The sequence below is a fragment of the Eschrichtius robustus genome, chromosome 15 (genome assembly GCF_028021215.1).
Source record: "Eschrichtius robustus isolate mEscRob2 chromosome 15, mEscRob2.pri, whole genome shotgun sequence".
Taxonomy (NCBI): domain Eukaryota; kingdom Metazoa; phylum Chordata; class Mammalia; order Artiodactyla; family Eschrichtiidae; genus Eschrichtius; species Eschrichtius robustus.
The window spans coordinates 6,173,163-6,197,260 of record NC_090838.1 but is presented as its reverse complement, the minus strand read 5'-3'; the positions used below and the strand labels follow the sequence as shown (position 1 = coordinate 6,197,260).

Here is a 24,098-nt window from a genome sequence, read left to right as displayed (position 1 = left end):
TTATTTTTTAGGGTAGACTTCTTGCAGTGAAACTGGCAGTTCAAAGAGTATGTACAAATTCTGAGGTATGCTGCAAAATCACCTACCAAAAAAAGGTGTTTAAAATTTCATCCCTACCAACTATGTTTGCGAATGCCTGTTTTTCCCTCCCAAACTGGATATTATCTACTTTTAAACTTTTGCCAGTCTTACTAGTCTTTTTTTTTTTGGCTGCTCTGTGCATGGCATGTGGGATCTTAGTTCCCCAGCCAGGGATCAAACCCGTGCCCCCTGCAGTGAAAGCACGGAGGCTTAACCACTAGACTGCCAGGGAAGTCCCTACTTTTAAACTTTTGCCAGTCTTAAAGTATTATCTACTTTTAAACTTTTTATATTGGATAAATATTATAATTCTAATATGCATTTCTGCATTATTATTATTATTTCCTGGTCATTCTTTATCATGAATCTAATTTATTTTTCTAAATGGACTGGCCGTTATAATTTCTTTATTCTATAATTTGCTCATTCACATTCTCATCCATTTTTTTCACTTGAATTCTTAATCTCTTTCTTTGTTGACTTGTAGAATTTCATCATTAGGGATATTAACCTACGTGTAGTAGTTAATTTCTGTTACTTATTTAATTTTCTGTCATCTCTCATACAGAAATTTCTCCAATAATCTCTATATAATAAATATTGTCACACTTTGTGGCATTTATGATTTTTGTCATGCTTATGAAGGTTTCCCCAATTCCAAAAGTTTGAGGATATTCTTTTGTGTTTTATTCTAGACTTTTTACTGTCTTATTTTTTTTCACAGTCTGACTGGATTTTTGTATGTGTGTGTAGTGTGAACTCGAAAACTATTTTTATTTCTGAAAGGAGAGCTAACTTTTTACACTTCATTTGCCTCATTCATCTTTTTCCCACTAATTCTATATGCCAGCTTTATAATGACCAAAACTTTCAGTTATACAGTGAGTCTTTTTTTGAACTTTCTTCTCTGTAAGGTTAATCTTTTGGCCTGTTTCTGCATCAATACTGCATTATAAATCACCGTGACATATTCTTTTATCTGGTAGGAGAGGGCAAGTCCTCCCCATCATATGTTTGTCTAGTTTTCCAGAAGACCTTGCAAGTCAACTAATCAGGTTCCACTAAAAGTATTGTTGGGATTTTGCTTGGGATTATGATGCTAAATTTAGAGATTTGAGGAGAGTGGACTCTAATGTTATTTGAATTTTCAAAATAAGTCTAAAAGTAAGTTATTTTACACTAACACATATGCCTCTTCTTTCCCACTTCAAAACCTTTCATATGCTTTCCCCCATGAATTACTAGTGTTTCAGGGCTAACAAAGTACTGAATATTTTGATAGATCTTTTTAATGTTAAGAAAGCATCCTCTTCCTTTAGTTTGTTGAGTTCTGTTTGCTTTGTGGAAACGTTATAGAATTTTATTGAATGCCTTTGTATGTATCTGTTATAACTGTTTTTCCCCTTTGACTCGCCACTATGATGATACATCTTCCTATACTGAGTCATTCTTGCATTTATCCAATAAGCCCTGCTTGGTCGAGGTATCTTATTTTAAATTACAATCAGTTTTAGTGTGCTAAACTCTTTTCAAGGCATTATTTCAGTTATCTAGTGCAGCAGGACAGATCACCCCAAGTTTAGTGTCTTAGCAGTGATCTGTTATTATTTTTCATGGCTTTATGTTTGGAGTAGACTCAGCTGAACAGTTTTTGCTTAGGGTCTCCTGTGGCTGTTATTAAATATTGGCTGGAACTGCAGTTATTTGAAAGCATGACTGCTTGACATCCGAGAAGGTTTCCTTCTAAGGCTGGCAGTTGACATTGGCTGCTGGCTGGGAGATCAGCTGGGATGATTGACTGGAGCACCTGCATGTTACCTCTCCATGTGGGCTTGAGCTGCTCACAGGTAATGGCTGGGCTCAGAGAGAGTGTGCTAAGGACAAGCCTTCCAAGAAACCTAGGAGGAAGCAGGAAGACTTCCTATGACCTAGCCTTGACGTTTCAGGAAGTCATTTCCATTGTATTCTGTTGGTAAACCAAGTTATTTCGACCAGATTCAAGGTGAGGAGAATTATATTCCAACTCTTGAGGTGCAGAGCTACATGTGCCACAGGGAGGGTTGTTACTGGGGGCAGCAATCTTAGGAGCCCTTCTGTCCTCTGGCTTCCACAGTTCACAGTCATCCCACATGAAGAATGCACTTACTTGGCTCCCAAGATCCCCCAGAGTCTCCTCTCATTATGGCATCAAGCTCAAGATCTCTATCTCGTCATCTAAGTCAGGTCTAGTATGGATGAGGCTTCTTGGCTGTGGTCCCTGAAGTACAGTTCTTCTCCATCTGAGGACCGTAAACTAAAGAGGCCCCTGGTGGACCCATTATACAGTGGTGAACAGTGATAGGATAGCTGTAGTGGACCTTTCTGTTCAAATAGGAGGGGAATGCAGGTCACTTAGCAATCCCCGGTCTGTAACAATTGTGAACTCCAGACGGACACCTGTTATCACTTCCTTGATTAGGGCCCAGACCTAGTCCCTGCAAGTGGTTCTCTGTGGCTCTTGGCTTCACCCTCTAGACTCTTGACTCCACACCCTGAGCTCTCCTTCCTTTTTCATAAGAAATAGCCAGATTTTGCAGTTGAATAGTTTTCTTAGCCGACTACCCAACAGTAGAGAGTTGGGCACCCAAAGATTTGTTTTCATTTTGAGCTGTCTCTCCCTTTCAGTCCAATCTCATGTAACTCCCTTAAAAATGATGTGGGCTTCCTGTGTATCTAATTATAACCCCCTGCATTAGACAAAAGCTGCACCCACAGATCTCTTTTTGATAGTCTCCTTTTTAATTTGGTCTGAAAGTGCTGTGGGACAACATCCTTCAGGTTCCTAAAAATGTTGCCTTGCAGAGAGTCTAAGAGGTATATACCCTTAAGATTCTTAGAAACTCTTTTTTTTAAATCCTAAGAGGTTCTATAAAGTTGTGTCCTTAAATCTTTCTGAGGTGTCATCAAGAGCACCCGTGACTTCATCTTTACTCTGATTACTTTAAGAATATTTTGCTGACAAGAAAGACTGTCCTGAGCCCTTTCTATTTTTCCTTAATTCTGCTCAAACCCTGCACATTTTCTTTTTTAGTTCCTCTCTCTCTACCCGTACCTTGCTGTATGCATCTAAGAGAAACCTTTCAGCGCTTTTATTGGGTATTTTTCTTATATTCCATGTTACAGCAGGCAGCAGAGTTCCCCAGTCACTGTATAACCTGGGGTGCCTTTTCTCTGCTTCCAATTTTAATTTCCCTCCAGCTATTTAGGTCTTCAGTAGCAATCTCCTCCAGACCTTTCCTGCTGCCACCTGTTCCCTGTCCTAAAGCCGGTGTGTGTTAGGTTTTTCCTATGGTAGCACCCTGTTTGCACTTACCAATTTCTGTTCTGATTATGTCACTACATCAGAATGCAGTGGCTTAAAATAAAGCACTTATTACTGTTCTGTGGGTCAGGAATTCAGGAAAGGTTCAACTGAATTGAGCCCTCTTTTTCACCTGACCTCAGCTTCACGTAACACGTCTAAAGACTTAGTGCTCCCTGGCACCTCACTCTCTGACACTCCCTTCCTCCAGAACCCTGTACATGTGTTGGTCTTGGGACAGTCATGCTTTTTTCCTGACAAACAACTTCCAAAAGGCAGGAAGGAGAGACTGCCAGGCTAATTATGGGCTGCACCTGAACTAGCAAAGTGTTACTTCTACCGTAGTCTACTGGTCAGTGCAGTTAGAGGGCCAACCGTGATTCAAAGTGGGTAGAGAAAGACTCCTCCTCCTGACGAGGGAACAGAGGGGCAGGTTGTAGACGAGCATGTGAAGTGGGGGACCTTGTTGCAGCCCTCTTTGGAAAATGCAGTCTGCCACATGATATTTAGAAGTTATGTTAGGTTTGATTTCTCAGCGTTTTGTGTATGAGTATGCACATGTGCCATTTTATCAGATATAGCTATCAGGAATATATTAACTCTGTAAATCATTTGAATTAGGAAGCTTTCCTCCCTTTTTCTTTGCTCAGGAATAATCCAAGTAGGTCGGAATTACCTACTGGTATAAAGTTTGAAAGGACCTTTTCATAAAACCTCCTGAATTGCCTACCTGAGAAGTTTAAGGTTTTAACTTAGCCAGATACATTGGTCTTTTTCCATTGATTTCTCCATTATATATGTTTTAGAAAGTCCTTCGCCAGTTTGAGAATGTTTGAATATTTATCCACAGCCCCTGTGTGTTTTGGTTTTATGTCGTATTCATAATTCTTTAATCCATCTAGAATTGTTTAGATGAAGATACAACTCCCTTCCCCCAGCCAGATGGTTAACTAATTCGGTGATAATCAATCCATTCCTGCTAATTTGCATTGCAGCCTTCATTTTATGCAATGTTACGTATTCTGGAGTCTGTGGATTTCTGTTCTATTGATATGTAAATTCTTTTTCCCATACTGTGTTTTTAATTATTGTAACTCTCTCCCATACATCTTAAGACTGAAAATTACTAAACGTTCATGTTTTAAAATGTGAGTAAATACCACCTGACCCACACTAAGTGTTTATGATTTTAGACAATTGAGGACAAGTTTTAAAAATCCTATTAAGAACTTGTTTAATGTATATTTCAGCCAAATATTTTCATACTAGATTTTGTTTTCTAGAAAGAAGGAGGAATAAATAGAACAGATATCAATACTCAACATATTCAGTTTCATGCTGTGAGCATGACTTTCAGATACATAATTTGGTGTATGGAGTTTTTTCAGAAGGAAAAAATGAATAAAGGTAGGAACTAAACGCACTTACCATTGAAGATGGTACAAAGTTCAAGTAAACTGAAGCAGACACTAGTAAAGATTTTTTAAACTTATTGAAGAAAGCTATTTGCGGAGTAGATCTAGTAATGTTTAATTTTTTGAACTGTATCATATAATTAATAAATTAGTTTAAAATGTATTCTTTAACAAAATGAATCTTTTTATTTCACTAATCTAGCTTGTTTTTGTTTTCCAGATATTGTTTTGTGTTTGCTTTGGGTTACCTCACAGTATGCCAAATTACTAGAGTCTATATCTTTGATTATGGACAATATTCCGCGGATTTTTCAGGGTAAGCCTGTTTATCTTTTCTAACATGTTGGTTAAAGGACAAAATATAGTTGCATTTAGTGGTTCAAATAAAAAGCTCTGTTAGTTGAAAATTCTTTTATGAATTTAGCATTTTTCTTCTTGTAAAGTGGTCTTTTATAGTGCTACATAAGTCACAAAAATAACCTGGTTTTTAAAATTGGCTTATACAAAATTTCTAAATAGGTGGCAATTAAATTTGTTGTACAGCATTCTGATATTGAAAGCATTTTCTAATTCTGTTAGAAATTTCTGCAATCACTTATAACTAATGAAAATCAGCCCCTTTGAGCCTGCATCCTTGCTACCTTCCCTCCTTCCCCCCGCCCTTCCCTCCCTCCTTTCCTTCCTTCTTCCTTTCTCTGGAGTCCCTTTTATACAGTCGTTTCACCAGCTTCTGTGTAACATCTGATTGCTTGTTCTTGCTTCTTAGCACACTGGGGGACTTTCTTTGGACCAGAGGTCCTCGGACTAGCTTTGTCATTCTGAATTTCCAAGAGAGGGCACTTGAGCATGTATTTTACTTCTATGCATTTCACTTCTATGGAATGTTTTACATTCTTATATTCAGTATTCTACTGAGTGGTAGAAATAACTTCTGGCTTTTATTCCTTCAAAGGAGATTGAGTACCTCCTTGGTACTGGAGAGGTCTTTTCCCTGTAACAAAACTGATGGAATGTCTATTATGAGATAAATGCAGTCCAAGTCCTTACCAATGAACTTGCTCACCATCTTTGTAAAGGGACACTTGCTAACACCTAGGTACCAGGTGGGGAAGCTGAAGGTAAAACTCTATAGTCTTTATGTCAAGCCTGAGAGCTTTCTCTGTTGAACAAGATACAGAAGACCTGCTTTTAAGTCAGTCTTGAGTCATCTGGACAGGATAAAAAATGACCAGTAAATCCAACTTAAGGATAAGTAAGTGGAAAAAATAAAACAAATCATGACATCTATGAAAAAAATTGTTCAACAGTAGAAAAGGCCCAAAGTTGTATGAGCTTAGAGAAAAATCACTGTTATAAAACAAGAGAATTTCAGAAGATGAAATATCTTTTTCTCCTTAATGAGATCAAAGTGGATTTTACTTTTATTAAACAGATTTTTAAAATAGGCTTGGATGAAAGGAGACTGCATCCAAAAGAACAAACAAAACCAAGACAAAACAAAATTGATTAAATACACTAAAACACTAGTTAGTCAAATTAGCAATATATTGAATAGAATTGAGAAATACATCTGGCATTCAGAAGAAGTGAATAATAGATGCTGGCGATCTAGCTTATAAATAATAGGAATTCTTGAAGAAAAGAGCTATTGAGCAGAATCAATAAATGTATTGGGCCACCATGAAAATCTTGGTGAACTTGAAGAGGTAACCCAGGTCACGTGTTGTCATCCTAGTATAACGAAAGTAGGAACTAGCTGCTTATATTTTTAAACTGCCAGATTTAATGAGTAATTTAACGTAGCTGAATTGAGTCTATTAGTATGGATTGGTACGAGTACAAATTCGTGAGACCCAGTGTTTGCTGGATCATTGTAACCCCTCCTTCGTTTTAATCTTGGTCATTTTTTATTTCCTTTATCTGCTGTTCTAAACTCATGTCACTCTCTAGCTAGGGGTAGGCTAGCACTGTCAAAACAACGACATCATTTCGGTGGCTTTACATAATGAAGGTTAATTTCCCACTCACAGTACAGTCCAGTGAGGAGGGGGCCTCTGCTCCGCACGGTCATTCAGGGAACCAGGCTCCTTCTTTCTTGTGGCCCTACCTCCTTCAGGGTCTCTGGAAGCCTCTTGATTAAGTAGATGAGGGGGCGTGTCCAGTAGTGAGTTGAGCAAAGAGAGAACATGCCATGCTTTCTCCCATTCTGTTGGAAAAGGCTAGTTCCATGACCCCACAATTTAGAGGATAGTTTACATTAAGAACAAAATGCGTGTGACATGGCTTTAAGTATTTTAGTGAAATTAAAATTTTCATTTAAATGTTTAAGGATAATTTAAAATATTGAAGCATGTCAAAGAGAAATAACATAGCATTTTAAAGGTGGACAACCTGATACAAAACTCCCTGTTTAATGTGTAATTTTTATCCGTTAGGAGAAAACATCTGACCATTATCAGTGAACTGATAAAGATTAGACAGAGACACATCAGCTCAAGGAGACCATCGAGGCTGAACTAAGTTAAAGGACTCTCTCTTTTTTTTAATGGGCACAGAAGAGAAAAGAAGCATTTAGAAGCCTTGAGTGTGTTACAACACATGAGCAGAAAAGATCCTGACTTGATCCTAATTAGGATAGATATGGTAGCCATCCAAAACGTTGGCTGTCTGAAGAAGGTAGAACTGAATAAAGGGAACCATTCTTTGTGCTAAGCTGTCCCGTTGCCCTGAAGTTAGAAAAGGGAAGCCAAGCTCTTGCTGAGGAATAGCATGGGAACTGTTTTGTACAGGGCAGTGTTACTTGCAGAGGTGTGGAACACTGATTTTGTGTGTGTGTGCGCACGTGTGTACGTGTGTGCAAAGAGAGAGAGAGAAATAGGTTCAGTATACATTTAAAATGTTGATTAGACAAAAGGGACCCACCTCTTAATAGAAGCTTCTTGTTGCAGAAAGGTTGAAAAGCTAGGTTGTTAGCTTTCACATTGGCCTCAGAAAATAGATACAAGAGAAGTGTAAAACAATGAAATAGCTTTCCTTTATATCAGCAATAACCAGTTAGAAAATATAATGGAAAAAGGATCCTAGTTTCAAAAGCAGTAAAAACTATGAAATATTTAAGAATACATGTAAAAAGAAATGCAGGGACCTCTGTATAGAAAACTATGAAACTTTACTGTAGGATATAAAAGAAGACTGACTGGAGAAACATCTTGTTTATTCAGAGAGTAACAGTCAGTATTGTAAAGATGGTCCTTTTTCTCTAGTTAATCTGTAAATGTTATGCAATTTAAGTTGAGGTTTTTGAGGGAAATTAGACACATTGAAAAGTTTCTCTAGAGTGCTACTCTAGAGAGTAGCAAATTCAATATAAAAACATACACTGCTTGTAAAGCAGCTGTCATTTAAATATTGTAGGACTGACATAGGAATAGCCAAATCCAAATAGCCCCTCTCGATATTCAGTAAATGGTAGTGAGACAGAAAAAGAAACGTAAATACTTGCACCCTTGTAGATGGAAGCAGAAAAAGATATTTTGGGGGCAGGAAGATAATGAGTTCTGATTGGAGTATGTCGATTTTTGTGGAGCTGAAGGGTTGGTTAAGCATCCACCTAAAAAAAGATACACGTGGCGTATTTTCCATTGAAATCAAGAATATATTTTAGAGCTAACCAGATAGTATCAGATGCTCAGTAAGTATCTTATTACCAGCTGCCCCCGTGTGTTCATTCAGCTAAGATGTATTGAGCATGCGCCGTACGTTTCGCTGGGTGCTAAGTACTTTTGCAGGAGACAGTGCTGTCAAGCAGAAGAAGGGAGAGACCCTTTGGTCTAAAAGCTTCATTCCGTCTCTCTGTGCTCACTGGGCTGAGTCCTGGAAGGTTCCTGCCGCTCCGCACCGTCCTCCGCTCTGCTGTGCCCAGTGCCTGTGCTGTAAATAGGGCTGATGTAAATTATTCAGCCCGTAAACCGCAGTGTTCCATTTATCCTGTTTCCTCCTGTGGGAGCGTCTCCTGACACCTCGACCTACATTTGGTTAGGGGAAGCGTTCCGCCCAGCTGCCACTGAGGTAGTTCAAGTTACCAGGAGTCAACAGGCACGGGTCTGTTATATGGTTTGGTATGTCTGTTCCCCGCCCTACCTTAGCCTTTTCCCCGATTTTATGTTTGTTCACAAAGCAGTGTGGTATAACGGTATTTATCAGGAATCTGCAGTGTTCTCTTAAGACTCTAAAAAGTTGATCTCTGGCCTTCAAAGCCCCCATGTGTGTGCCCAGCCTCGCCTCTCAGCCTGTCTCGTCTGATGCTGCAGCCACTTTCATGTACTCACACTTCTGCCCCTCAGATTCCTTCTGCCGGGAACACCCTTCCCAACCCTACCTGCATATCCAGACCTCCCTGCTCTTAAAGGCCCAGGTGAAGTGACTCCTGTTCGAGGTGTTTCCCCCTCAGTTTGCTTAGTTTGAGGTTATCTCTCATTTCTCTACACATTTCTTCAAATATCTCATTTAGCACTTAACACTTTTTTTTTTTAATTTTTAATTTTATTTATTTTTGGTTGCATTGGGTCTTCGTTGCTGCGCATGGACTTTCTCTAGTTGCGTCGCGCGGGGGCTACTCTTTTGTTGTGGTGTGCAGGCTTCTCATTGCGGTGGCTTCTCTTGTTGTGGAGCATGAGCTCTAGGTGCACGGGCTTCAGTAGTTGTGGTACACGGGCTCCGTAGTTGTGGCTCGCAGACTCTAGAGCACAGGCTCAGTAGTTGTGGTGCACAGGCTTAGTTGCTCCGTGGCATGTGGGGTTTTCCCGGACTAGGGCTCGAACCCATGTCCCCTGCATTGGCAGGCGGATTCTTAACCACTGCACCACCAGGGAAGTCCCAGCACTTAACACTTTTTTATGCAGCTCTTCGTGTACCGGTTTAGCTCCTAATTTAGTGAGAAAGCTCCTTCAGAGACAGCACTTTGCAGTTAATTATCGCAGCCCTCCAATGCCTTCTGTTGAGCAGCAGTTCCAGTATTTATTGAACGAAGATTTTATCAAACATCTGCTGTGCCTCAGATACCGTTCATGGTATTTGTCCTATTGCTGTTTTATTTAATCCACACGGTGGCTTTATTATCCCCATTTTATAGACGATAATTTTTTGGGGGGGCAGTTAAATAGCTCCCCCGTCTCCACAACTGATAAGTACTGGAGTCGGGACGTAAGCTGTTTTCTGACTCGCGGGTCCACCTGTCTGTTCCCCACGTCTCCGCCCGGTTGTCCGGTCAGCATCTCACACTGAACTTGCCTAACACAGAATTCCCAGTTTCCCTTCCCTGTTCCTCCTGCACTGCTTCTCAGCCGGCCCCATCCTTCTGTTTCTTGCTGTGGTCAAAAACCTTGGTGGCTTCAGGTCTCAAACCCTGTATCTGATCCATCGTCAAATCTTCATCAAATCTCACTGTCTTTACCATCAGAAGGTGGCTGGAATCCATTTCACAAGGCCTGTGCTGTCACCCTGGTCTGGGCTGCCATTCTCGCCTGTCTCTTAGCCCCATCCCAGCACCCCAAAGTCCTTTCCACCCAGAGCTGGAATATACCCATTTAGAACCAAGTTAGCTCTCTCCCCTCACCCTCCACGGTTCCCGGTGTGTCTCGGGTCACAGCCTGTGTCCTCACAGCGCCCTGCAGAAGCCTCCTAGATCTGACCGCTGCCCCCCGTCTGTCTTCACCGTCTGTTCCTGTCCTTACTTGCCTGCTCCAGTCACAGCGGCGTCCTTACCAGCCTTCCAGCAGGCCAGTCACACCCACCTGGGGGCTGGTGAACTTGCCTCACCAGGGCTTGCTCCCTGACTCAGGTTCCCTGTGAAACGTCACCCCCGGGTGAGGCCAGTCCTCACCTGTGTCCTGGCACTCCCTCTCCCCAACCCTGCTGAGCAGGAGAGCAACAGCTGGCATACGATATAGTTATTACCTGTAGGTTCATCTGTTATCCGTCCCTCCCCAGTACAAGAATGAGAACCCTGTCTCGTTCACGGCTGTGTCCCCAGCACCTGGTGCCTTGCAGGTGCTCATTAGATACTTGTTTTCCGAATGAGGGAGTAAAGGGGACGGATGGATGGCTCAGAAGCCTTTTCCATCCTCTCTGACTGTACATTCCTTTGGTGTTAGGTCCGTGGGGTTTGTTGGTTTCAGCGGGTTTTGCTGTTTTGGAGGAGAGAACACCTGTGTATTAGACATGCCTGGGAGTGGAGAAGTAAGTTTGGTTCTGTTGTTAGGTCACTTGTACCCTGGTGACAAACTGACCTTTTACCTAGTAGGTGCTCGTAGTTGCTTTGTAGCAGCATTGTTAGAGTTTAGCAGTCTCCTTGAAATAATGGAACAATCCAGAAAGTGATTGTTCTTTTTTAGTATTCATTCTCTGATAATGTTTAACTACAGTTTGAGTTTCACTGTGTGATAGAAGTAAATCCCATTATTCTCCTTCTTTGTAGAGGAAAAAAAAAAATGCATGTAAATGTTTTAGTTAAAAAGCAAAGTTAATTTGTACCCTTTTAAAAAAAATTATAAGAAGTCTATGGAGTTTTTTAGTTCTTTACATCTTATTTTATATTACCTGAAGCTCTTTCATCAGTTGAGGTATTTATTTTGAAGAGCTAGAGGGCACATTTTTCCATGTTCCTGGCAGAGTGCCGGGGGAGAAGTACGTGTAGTCCCACCTAAATCTAGCGACGTCGTGGTACAGAACGTGCAGGTGGTTCCATCCAGGCCCGGGCCTCACTCCATGGAGACCCGGAAGCCGACTGCTTGCCCTTCCCCACTGCACCCCGCAGCCTCCACCCCAGGGAAGCAGGAGAGTGTGATTCACGTCGCGTTATCTCAGACTTCCTAGGACCTGGGAAGCGATTAGATATTGGATGCAAACAGGTAGTGAACATGTCAATAAAGGTGTAAGTGAAAATTGCGTGAGTCACTCTAACTGTCGCCATTCAGGTATTTGTGAACAAAGTACACTGTTAGGAAAACCACTGCACTTCACCTGTTTGTCAACCCTGGGAGTGTTTCCACTCAGAAGCGTCCCCTCTGCACGCTGGGTTCTGTGTGCTCCGGGCGGCCGCCGCACGCGCCAGCCCTACCTCCGTCTCTCTGCTCTGTCTCCCGGCCAGGCTCATGCCTGCGTGGGACTCGTCGGTCTGCCTTCCCCTCTGGTTTACTCTTCTGAGCCCTCGTTAGTCTGTTCCTCCCGTGCTGAGCTTCCCCCTAGTACTTTTTGCTTTCATTCACAAAGGGCCCCTTCATAGGCACTCTGTAATGATTTTGTCTTCTGTCCTTTTACTGTCACATTAGCCACCCCCTGACCCCAGCCTGTGACAGGTTGGACCAGAGGCTGTGGAATGGCCACCCCTTTAAAACCAGAGGAAATGTTCAGGGATAACGGTCATCAGTTAAGGAAACAGAAAAGTCATGTGAGACGTTTTTACAAGCCAGCCAGACCTTTGAGCCCGAGTATATAGCAGGTACCGAGGGTGCAGAGGTGAACAGGACAGTGTTCCTGCTGTTAAGTAGTCCATGGATTTTGTGGTGACAGGAAAATCAACCAATAATTACAGAACAGTCTGGTACCTGTTTTCAAGCACAGAGGAGAGCGGACAGGAGGGAGGGAACATCATCAACCTACGGAAGGAGTGATGGATCTTGACACTCAGAAGATTCAGCTTATGTGGTATTTTAGAAATATTTATTCAGCACACATCCTGTGCCAGGCACTGTGCTCGGCCCTGGAGGGTCCGTGGTGAAAAAGACTGTGAGCTCCTTATAGCAGCGACCTTCTAAAGAGGGAAGACAGATTTTAAAACACGGCCGTCACTGGATAAATGAAACACCCATGAATGTGAAAAATTCTTTGAAGGAGATAAACAAGGCACTGAGATGAAGTGAAGGGCGTGTGTCGCATTTGGGCAGAGGTGGCTCCTGGGGTAGAGCTGCCCACGGCCTCTTGCACGGAGTGACTGTTAAGCTGAGGCCTGAAGCAGGGGACGGGGATCTCCTTGCAAAGCAGCTCCAGGAGGAAGCAACGTGTGGGGAGAGTCTGGAGCATGTGGGTCTGCTCCCCGCCTTCCTTCCACCTCTGTTAGGGAGCATGCTCCTGGGAACCCTCCGTCCCCCAGCCCAGCTCACTTCCATGAGAGCCTGCGCCCTACACACCTGGTAGAGTAGAAGTTGCATGGGGCTGCCAGGTAACCAGTAGGCACAGTAAGGGCACGCACTTAAGAAGCACATACTTGCCTTTGGGGAACATCTGATGTTATGGACCTAACAATTTAGTACGTCACCGAGTTGATAGCATAAATTTAATAATTATTTTATCAGGTGTTTTTATGATGTTTTAAGGTGATGTGAGAATTAAAATTTAGAACCGAAGAGTATTTTCTCATCCATTTTTTAACTGAACTATGAAGAGAATTAGGCAGGTGAGAAAAATGATTCTTTTCCCCCAGGGAAATGGGAGTTACAAGGTATTTTTATAATCCTCAAAGGCATGTAAAATATCTTGCAAAGTTAAAAAAAATGGCAACCGGGTGTTGAAAGCAGCCTGGGGGAATAGGTTAGCGGAGGAATAATTTCCTGAGAGTGAGTGATGTATATGTAGGAACTGACCTTTAAGGGAACTCAAGAGGAATCCTCTCCGTTAGTACTTTGAGTTTAAGAGCAATCGTCATCTGACAGGTTTTTTATGAGATCTTGCCTGTTAGGTGAGGCCAGTGAGCTGTTAAGTTCTCGGGGGGCCCAGGTCTGTGCATCTCATGCCAGTGGTCGGACCATTTAAAACAAACCCTTGCCGGCGCTGCTGACACGGTGAGAAATCACCTCCTTTCTTTACATGTTTAAAGATGCTGGTTGTTTTGGTGAAGGTGGCAGTCTGTGCTCTGAGCAGTGGACACGGGGAGGGGCGGGGGTGGGAGGGTAGGGGGGAAGCTCAGGGTCTTCGTGGTGGGTCTGAGCCCCCCTGCCGCTCCCCGGCTGCGATGGGCCTTCCATGATTTCCTCCTGGTTTTATTGAGATTCCAAAAGTATAAACAAGTAACTTAGGGTTAATTGTTCTTTAATACCAATGTCTGTAAACTAACGTAAAGGATAAAAATCTAGCCTGGTGGGTTTTCTTATGTGGATTTTTTTTTTCTTCGCAAGGTATCCATTCAATTAGAGATGATGAAATATGGGAAAACGGTTGCCATTTTCTCACATGTGACACACATTGAAAGTCCTCTTTCTGTGGCGCGTAACCTGGTTTGTGCAGCTCCAGGGCGTTTTAACAGCTGCTCCCCCGCCTCGCCTGGTTCCTGGAATAGGGACATAGATGTCGTCCTTCCTCTTTTTGCCCATTTCCATCTTTCTGTTTTGCTCCACATTTCTCACCCAAACTCCTTTAATTTTCTACCTATTCCCCTTTTCCCAGGCGACTTACTTTCCATCTTTAAATTCAGCCCTGAGGCAAAAGGCAGCACAGAGTATTGAAAAGTACTGAGTGAGAATGGGGTGATGGGGTCCCATCTGGCGGCTGTGTGGTCCTCAGCTCTGGCCTCAGGTTACAGGCAGGAAGTGAGGAGGTGGGGCTGCATCTCTGCTCACACGGGTTTCCTTTAGAGGATGAGCCTTTTCTTAAAGCAAGGGAGAAAGCCCACATCCCTTGTCTTCTATCGCTTCCCCAAACATAGCAACCCTGGAGTTCTCTCTTTGAAATTCCTTGGGGTCTTGTTTTTATTTAAAAATTTCAGGGTTTTGTAGTCATAAGCAGAATAAAAACTCTTTCATATATCATAAGTATTATTTTAAATTTCTTCTTTTAAAATATTTATTTTCTGTTTTGTCGTAGCCCAATGATGATAATTACCCAGAAGATCACTAGTTTGGCTTATGAGATTCATGATGGTAAGAATTTGGAAATTAATTTTTCATCGCTGAAAAGGTTATATTCCAACCATCATTTGTTTGAGAGATTATGATAACTTTCTATTAGAGGAAAGAAAGGGATGGCGGTAAGATAGGGAAAATATTGAACTCTGCTTAAGGTTACTAAAGTGTGCTTGTTTTCTTTCACTGTTTATTCTTAATTTTGCATTCAGTTCAGTGACAAAAACAAAGTAAAATAATGTGAGTCAGGCACGTGACCCACATCAGTGGCAATTTAAAATATGAAGGAAATAGACATTTGGTCTAAATCAAGTTTTATTAATCCCTGCTTCATCTCTGTGTGACATTTTTATTAAAATTTGCATGTTTTCCCCCTGCCCCTCTCCCTTATACACATGAACACACACACATTTATGTCTCCTTTTAGTACAAATACTTACATATTCATATTCTGTATCCTCAGTGAATGGACACCTTGCCATGGCAAATGCTGGCAGTCAGGACTCTGAGTCCTAAGAGTTAGACTCTGGTCTCTTCAGAGACTGAAGGAGGAGTCTCTGTAGGGCAATCATTTATATGCAGCCTGGATGGATTTGCAGCCTCATAGTACCCATCACCCATCCTGTGCCACCTGCTCGGGCAGACCCACAAGAATTTTCGAAGTGTGTTGTTGCTTCTTAGACCTCCTCTGGCCTTTAAATTGGGTTTAAGATTCAGTAAGTTGATGTGTAATCATAGGTAACGTTCTCCTGTTTGGAGGACAGGTAAAGAAGTGGATGAAGATGGTATACTGAGTTCAGTTTCATTCACTAGAGTCACGTAGGAGTGAGGAAATCCTTCCTTGCTTTATACTGTCCGTACCATTGAGATTAGTCATTGGAATCGTCCAATAACAGAAACATTTTCATGCCTCCCTTTGAAAAGTCATTGCATTTACTATTAAATATGCTAGCATTGGGGAATTTTTAAATATAATAATACTTTCCTTTAGAAAAGAGTCAGATTAGTTCCCTGACATGTGTTATTTATCTTGCCCAGAGCCAGGCGCGTTTGGTTACATGATGGTCCTTTCACATGATTGAGCCTGTGTTGTAATGAGAAGGAAAGGGACTAGTTATACCAAATAGACCAAAATTGGGATTATAACATGAATTTCAAATGAGGAAAGTAATGCAAGTGTGAATGGGAAGAAATACCATTCTTTTCTTGGGAGAAATCATAATTGATAAATCGCCTATTTTTATTTCTCAGGGATGTTTCGAAAGGATGAAGAACTGACTCCGTCACAGAGAGGCTTAGCGGTAAGGTATGTGCCTGTAAATCGTCTCCTGCCGAGGTTCACGCTGTCCCTGCTGGGGACACACACTTACTCATGGCCAAGGCTAACTTGTCCTCCTAGAAGCCCTTAGTTCATGAAAACCAAACATTCCTCCGTCTGCACACCTCCCGCCACGAAATCTGGCTGGGCTGGGCCTCCCTTCTAAGGCTCCCATAGCACCTTGAGTATTTCATCATGCAGCATGCACCTCCTGTAAGGCCACAAGGCATCTACGAAATCTTCTGTCTCTCCTGCGAGGCTCTGAGTTCCCTGAAGACAGGAAGATTGTTTGGTCTTCACGTAGTAATTATGAGTCATAATCACAGCTACCATTTATAGACCAATGACCTGATGGCAGGTGCTGGGCTTAGATGTGTTAATATAGCACAGAGATGCCATGTTTTGAAATAATGAAGAACCAGCAAGATATTCCCATTGGTACTTGAGGAATTCATCTTGGGATAGGCTGCTACTTTGTTTATTGTGCGTCCTGTGGACTCATCTGAGAATAGCTTAATTTCTTGGCAGGGCCGGTCTTAATCTAATGTAATTAGAGGTCAGATACTCAATCTACCTAAAGAAAAACTTCCCACAAGCACCTTGTTTCCTGTAAACCTGGAACTAATAATATATTCTTGGCTGTCAGAAGAATGAAATTGTTTGTGTAGTAGGAAGGCCCTACCCTAAGTGCTCATCTTTGATCCCAGGTGGTATGTCTTGAGGATCTTCTTATATTTTCCCCATCTTTAAAATTATTCTATTTTGATATTCACTATAGCCAGTCTTTATATAGATATATATAGATCACATTCGCTGATATATCTTTGTATATCAGCGAATGTGCACTTGAATTTATTTAGTTGCTGAGAGGTTAGTTTGACCTGGGCTCTGTGATCTGTATGAGTCCTCAGTCCATCCCAGGAACCACTCGTCAGGAGCCACTCAGCCCTGGTCCCCCCTTTCCCTCCCACACGGCCACCTGGCAAGACCCCAAACCCGGTTACATTCAACTCTCCGCCCGCCCAAACAGCGGAAGAAGGCAGAGTGGAAAAACGTTGTCTTGCCGATTGGAGTGTTTCAGATTCGTTACCCCAGATTTAAAACTACGGAGCTCAGTATTAACCACAGTTCCCCTGCCTCCTCCCCGCCGTCCACTCACTTTCCACCTGCTGCAGGATTGGGAACGACGTCGTCCTCTCTCCCCAACTCCCAGCACCCCGTCCCCCCGCCCCGCGCACGTGGGATGGTGTTTGCTTTTTGGAGAAAATGAGGCAACTCTACTTCATTCTGCAACCGCCAAACCTACCAGCCTGCCTGTGTCTGTGACAGAATACTCTCCTTTCCTTCCCAGTGCCACGTACACACCGTCCGCAGTCCCGCCCAAGGCCAGCTTTTCACATCAGCGCTGAGTCCCGTTGCTTCTTGAGTACAAAACTCAAGGATTTTGCTTCTTCAGTTATCCCATCTTGCGCATCATCTCTCACCAATGTTTCCCTCTCTGTGGGCTCATGCCCACCGACTTAATGGGAAAAAACTCCTTCTTGACCTCGCAGCCACTTCCAGCTTCCACCCCATGACTCTCCACTCCTTTAGAGCAAGACTCCTTGAAGGATTTCTCTAGTCTTACTTCCTCATCTCCTTTTCTCTCCCCAGCCCACTGCAGTCAGGTTTCTGTCCTCGATGCTTGTCTGCCACCATTCTTTCAAGGTTGCTCTTCACCTTGGCAGATTTAATGGTCCGCCTCGGTCTGCAGGCCGCCCAGCCTCTCAGCACCACGTGACCCGTTGGCTCGCTCAGTCCGTGGAACACCTTCGCCGCTTACCATCCGGGCCACCACATGCTTCTCAGTGTCCTCCTGCCTCACCGGCTGCTTCTCTTGGTCTCTGCTGAATCCTCCTCCTCTGCCTCACTGCGAAGTGTTCCTGTGCTGCAGGGCACATCCTTGGACTTTTCCATCTTCTCCGGGCGATCACTGGCCTTCCATTGGCTTTAATACCGTCCACACATTTTGAAGTCTGCTACGTTTATATCCCCATCCAGCCTCTGTCCTGGGCCCCGGCCTCGTATGTCCACCTGCCATTGCAGCGTCCAGGCGTGGAGGGTAAACAGTGTCTCAAATGGAACCTGTTTGAAATAGAACTTCTTATTTCCGTGTCCCTTCTCCCACTCCCCATCCCCGTCTGTTCTTCCACCGTTACTTCCCTCCCAGTTGCAAAAACTTAGGCAAACTTCCCTTCTCTTACTGCAAATCCACCTCACCCTCAAGTCAAGTGAACTCTTCCTCTGAAACCTGTCTCCCACCTGACCATGACATCTGGCCGTCTCTAATCTGGCTGGCCTCTCACCACCGTTCCCGCTGACATCACCCCAGCCTAACCTCGCTCTCTACCTGGTCCACTGTCAGAGCTTTCCTGGCTGGTCTCCATTTTCTCTCCTGCCCATCCGGCAGCCAGAGATTCTTTTACCACGTATTGGATTATATTATCCCCCTCTCCTGATGAAAACCCCCCCGTGGCTCCTCATGCCATCGAGAATAAACTGACAAAGGTCTGATGGCCGCGTGGCAGGTCCCACAGGAGCCGTAGCCTCCTTTCCTCCCTGCCCAGCCCACCTGTCACCGCACAGCCCTCCCCTCCAGCACCCTGTAGCCCTTGGCCCTGCTTTGCTTTCCTTCATCATATGTATCACTGTCTGATGTTTTCTAATATATTTATTGGGGTTGTCCCTCTCCCTGTCCCCCACTTGTCAGCTCCAGGAGGACAGACCTTCGTCTTCCTTATCATTACATTCCCATCTCCTCAACAGCAGTTTGCCCTGGGGGTGCCTGTGGCCCCCAGGAGACATTTGCCAATGCCAGGGACATTTTTGGTTGTCACTGAAGGAGAGGGGTGGTGCTTCTGACTTCTGCCGGGTCAAGGCCAGGGGTATTGCTAATGTCCTACAGTGCACAGGACGGTCCCCTTCAACAGAGAAATACTGTCCCCAAATGTCAGTAACGCTGAGACTGAGAAGCCCTAACCTGGGATGACGCACAGTTGATATCAAATAAGTATTTATGGAATGAAGAACGAATCTTCCACTTGATGTCATAAATAGAGTATTACGGTTATACTTCGTTCTCATTTCATAGCACGTATTATAGTTATCTGCCTCTTTCCTAACGTGACTTGTCATTTGTACGTCAGCAAGTTTCATGGTTCAGAATCATCTGTCCTTGCAAATTATGATACATATTTGGACGTGGTAAGATTGAGATGCGCCTTGACAACGTGGCGCTGTTTTGGTCTTGAAATAAGTGGTGTTGAAAATGGGGCTCTGTTGCCTGAGCACAAGGGGCGCTTTGGCAGCTTTGTGACGACGGGGCACTTGTCCAGGTTGTGCGAGGTGGTGAGAAGGCCCTCTGTTTCAGTGTTACATGGAAAGAACTACAAGAGAAAATCTGCCAGAAACATTTTGCTCCCAATCACTTGTGAGCCCTCAAGAAAAATTCCTTAATGTTCCAGAAACTTTTAAATGTAGAAAAGTAATTCAGGAAAAAAATTTTAAGGAGTTTTGGCTAAGGGGTGACCTAGCTGAGTGTCAGTTGGGCCAGAAGCACTGTTTTCTCTTTGTTTTTTTTAATAAAAATATACGTGAGGGGGTTCTGTCGACTCCTCTTGGCCATAGAGACTGTGCTTTTTTAGCAGATCACCTGTCATCTTAGAGAGGAAGACAGGGCCGTCACACATTCAAGAGCCTACTTACTCTCCCCAGGTGTAGTTGTTCTTTTATTTGTGGTAGTTTATAGCTGTCAGTGGATGGCAGACTTCACAGATGGAGCTGGTTTTAAAAAATAAAAAAAATACACTTCTGATGCATTTACATGATGATATACATGGTCTGCATTATCTCCTACGTTATTAACTGTTTTTCTCCCGGTTACCTGCATTGAGAACTGGAATGCTTGGTACACTTTAGATACTGTGTGCCATTTGGACTGACCTGAGAGCAGTTGAATTAAAAACGTTGCAGTAGGGCTTCCCTGGTGGTGCAGTGGTTGGGAGTCCGCCTGCCAATGCAGGGGACGTGGGTTCGAGCCCTGGTCCGGGAAGATCCCATGTGCCGCGGAGCAACTAAGCCCGTGCGCCGCAACTACTGAGCCTGAGCTCTAGAGCCCTCGAGCCACAGCTACTGAGCCCGTGCGCCGCAACTACTGAAGCCCGCGAGCCACGACTACTGAAGCTGACGCGCCTAGAGCCCGTGCTCCGCAACAAGAGAAGCCACTGCAATGAGAAGACCGCGCACCGCAATGAAAAGTAGCCCCGCCTCGCCGCAGCTAGAGAAAGCCCGCGCGCAGCAACGAAGACCCAACACAGCCAAAAATAAATAAATTAATTAAAAAAAAACGTTGCACGACATCCTTGATTCCTTTCTCCCTTAGGCCGCACATCCGGTCCATCAGCCGACCCCGGGGCTGTCCTGCCAGAATGCAGGCAGACACTGCTGCTCCGAGGCCCCAGCCCCGTCACCTCCCCCTGGAGGTCAGCGGCCTCCTGACTAGTCTTCCCCCATCCACCCTTCTCTGTCCACACCCAGGGGCTGGAGGGATTCTTTCAAACCATAGGTATTTTAAAAGCCGACCGTAGTTTTTCAGCACATTCAGAATAAAATCCAAGGTTCCCGCCGCGCCTTGCAAGGCAGGCCCTGTGTTACCTCACCTCGGCTCGCTGACTCCCCTCCTGCCTCTCTGCCTGGCTCAGCCCGTCCAGCCACACCGGGCTGCCTGCTGCTGGGCCTGCCCCCGACTCAGGGCTTTGGCCCTCATCGTTCCCTCTGCCTGGAGCCCTTGTCAGGGACGCTCACACGACTCACACGTCTCCTGATCAGAGGGGCCTCCTCTGACTCATTAATACACCAAAATGCCCCCTTCTCCTTGCATTTAGCATCTCTGAAGTTACTTGATGTATTTTTTTTATTGTTTGTTTTCTGCAGCTGTTCTGTAAGCTCTATGAATGCAGAATTCCTCTGTTTTATTTACTGCGGTATCTCTAGACCCTGGAGCGTGTGTGTAGTAGTCGGTGCACACGTAGATACGTTAAATGAGTGAATGATTGACTAGTAAGAGATGATTCTTGCTGCCATATCTTGTCCTCCTCGGGTTTGTTTCATCATGAGGAGTTAGGTAGAAACCCTTCGTAGTTGCTCACAAAGACCTGTATGGAAACTCTTTTATCCAGAAATACTGTTGCGCATTCCTTCATCCTGAACCTTTAAATTCTTATTGTTTGGATGCAAATGAAAATCAAAGCTTGTTTTATTTTGGAAACGATAAGAGAAGTGAGGTTGGAGAAGATCATTCTTGTCACATTTTCTGGAAGCAAACGTTCCATCTCACACGTTGCGTGTCTTTTCGTTGCAGACGCATGCCGAGCCTTCTGGAGTATTTAAGTTACAACTGCAACTTCATGGGTATCCTGGCAGGCCCACTCTGCTCTTACAAAGACTACATCACTTTCATCGAAGGCAGATCGTACCATATGACACAATCAGGCGAACATGGAAAAGAAGAGATACAGTATGAAAAGACAGAGCCATCTCCAAACGTAAGATCATGAGATTCGTCTGCAGCCTCTCTAACATGTATTGATTAGCCTTGTTTATTTCAAGATACTAATGTTTTCAAGTTTTGAGTTTACCCATCTTTTTCTTTAAAAGCATTTTTCGAGGTAAATGACCCTTCACACAGTACCCAGTGGTGATGCCTAGTAGAAGTACAGTCGTGATTGAAGAACAAAAGTAACGTTACTTTAAAAGCCGTGCTGCGTTCCTTAGTGAGGATAATGCCTTGTAGTCATGGAGTATTTTGCAGAAAAGCCCATCTCGTGGATCTGACCGAGCCTCATTTTCCAGGCTTTTTCCTTAGCTGTACCTTACGTCTCTCCTAATGCCGACCATTGCCAGTTGAAATCTCACGCCTCTTTAAAGGCCTACTTCAGATTTCACCTCTTCCATAAAACCTTGTCCAGTGTTCACAATAAAAAAGATAATAATAGTGAACACTTTCACAGCACTTTCAGCCCTTAGGACAGTCTTGCGAGGCAGGTGCTTTATTCTCACGACTTCACAGATGAGGAGGCTGAGACTCAGAGGCTAAGTAATTTGACCAGGGTTTCCCAGGGTGGCCGTGGGAGAACCGGAATTCAAGCCCAGGCGGTCTGAGCCTCACACCCGAATGTAATCTTTATTCCCTGGAACAACTGCTGCTCCTTGTTCAGGGAACCTGTGCAGCTCTGTGCAGGCCACGTTCTGCTGGACTTGATCTGGTAGAATCTAAAGGTCCATGAGAAATAGGCCAGTCAACAAGTCTGTGAGACAAAAGGGTGGGGCTAGTATGCTTTCTCTGAATGTGGGGTTTGGAACAGAGGACCAGCTCCTTTCTAAGTTATTATGAAACAAAGAGTGAATGAAGACGTGCACTCATCTGCAAAATCTCTCGTATTTTCTCTTTCGTGCCGTGCAACCCGTTGTGTTTTACACCAGAAAGATGCTCTTGTCTTCACAGTTTCCGTTAACTGGCCAAGTGTTAACTGATAAATGCCAGCTCAAACTGGGACGGGAAACTGGGTATATTCAGATCTCTTCGCTGACTGTTTTGTGTCAGGCTGACCACTTAACCCTTCAGAGGCCTCACTGCCGTAGGAGGAACTCAAGGTAGTTAATAGACAGCTTCGATATCCCAGAGGTTTATTCTAGAATACTGGGAAGAGAATGAAATTAGGAATCTAGGAAACTCCTAGTAAGGAATTTAGGAATTTAGAAATTCCTAACTAGGAAATTAGGAATTAAGATGCTAGACTTAATTTTGTAAAATGCTGGAAAAATATCAAGTGCAACAAACATATAAGTAGTGGTAAATCAAACCCAACAAAAAGCAGTACAAATTTATGTATTACTTCTGTCGCCTCACTCTGAATTTTTATGGGATTTGCTCTTAGAAAACGTCACTTTCCTCCTTCAGGTTATGGACATCATAAATAAGAGATTGTTGACAATAGCAAATACTCTTAATATACTATCTCACTGTTCTAATATATTTTAAATTTAAATTTCATATGTACATAGTTCACACAGTCGAATAGTGGTAGTTATTTACAGATCACTCAGAGGCACTTAGAAGCTCTTTGTGTTATGAGTGGGGTGTGTAGACTCTTTGAATCCCAAGTGGGTCAGTCAGGTACCCAGCGGCCCATTTGTTGGGGGCCTCCCAATTGTCTTTATCTGTGTTAGTTAAGATACAGGTTTGGCTGCTGAACCAAGGACCAAAATAACAGGAGGTTAAACAAGGTGGAAATTTATTCTTCTCTTACAGGACAGCTCAAGTGTCAGCGGTCCATGGGTAATATGGCAGCTCCACGGGCGGGGGATCCAAGCTCCCGTTTTGGCCATCCTTAGGGCGTTTCCCTCATCCTCATGGTCTAAGATGGTTCGCCACAGAAGTTGTCCATGTTATTTGTGACCACATAGCTACACTCAACTGCAAAGGAGGCTGTGACGTGTGGTCTTTAGCTAGACTTCACCGTGCCCAAATAGAAAATCCATTGCTATGTAAGAAGGGGAGCACGTCTCCTGGGGAACACCTGTCAGTCTCTGCTGTGATGCCTGTAGGTCTTTTCTCTGAGGCTGTTTGGTTTCTTGAGTGCGGGCTTCTCCTGTCTTCTGCCCGGGGTGTTCAGACTTGACTGCTGGTCTGTGGAGCTGGGAGGCAGGGGCTGCAGACATTGCCTCTCGGGATGCATCCACCGCAGGTTCCACATTCATTCCAGCCCCACTCTGGACCCGCGTCCTGAAGCCTGGCTCTTTTCTGGTTAGGCTTCCCTGAGAGTTAACTTCTGGCCTCCTGCCAGCATGGGGGAGAGGAGGCTGTGGGAACGGGGGGTTACACCTGGCTTCCCAGCTTCAGGCCCCCTCACCCCTGCCTTTCAGAGCTCCTGATCCCACATTGACTGAGGTTTTTTGGGGATTCTCGTTGGTGTGTGCGCCAGCTGGTAGTTGAGATCAGGTATATGTTACTT

At 43.9% G+C, this 24,098-nt stretch overlaps 1 protein-coding gene across 3 annotated transcripts in view; it reads left to right on the top strand.

Moving 5' to 3' along the window:
* MBOAT2 (membrane bound O-acyltransferase domain containing 2) overlaps positions 1–24,098 on the top strand; it is a 119,289-nt gene that overhangs the window by 81,336 nt on the left and 13,855 nt on the right. For all 3 annotated transcript variants that reach the window (XM_068564310.1, XM_068564311.1, XM_068564312.1), the window contains 4 exons: positions 5,057–5,152; positions 14,692–14,747; positions 15,981–16,035; positions 21,446–21,629. In XM_068564310.1, coding sequence (XP_068420411.1) covers positions 5,057–5,152; positions 14,692–14,747; positions 15,981–16,035; positions 21,446–21,629 — 391 coding nt within the window. The remainder of the gene's footprint in view (positions 1–5,056; positions 5,153–14,691; positions 14,748–15,980; positions 16,036–21,445; positions 21,630–24,098) is intronic.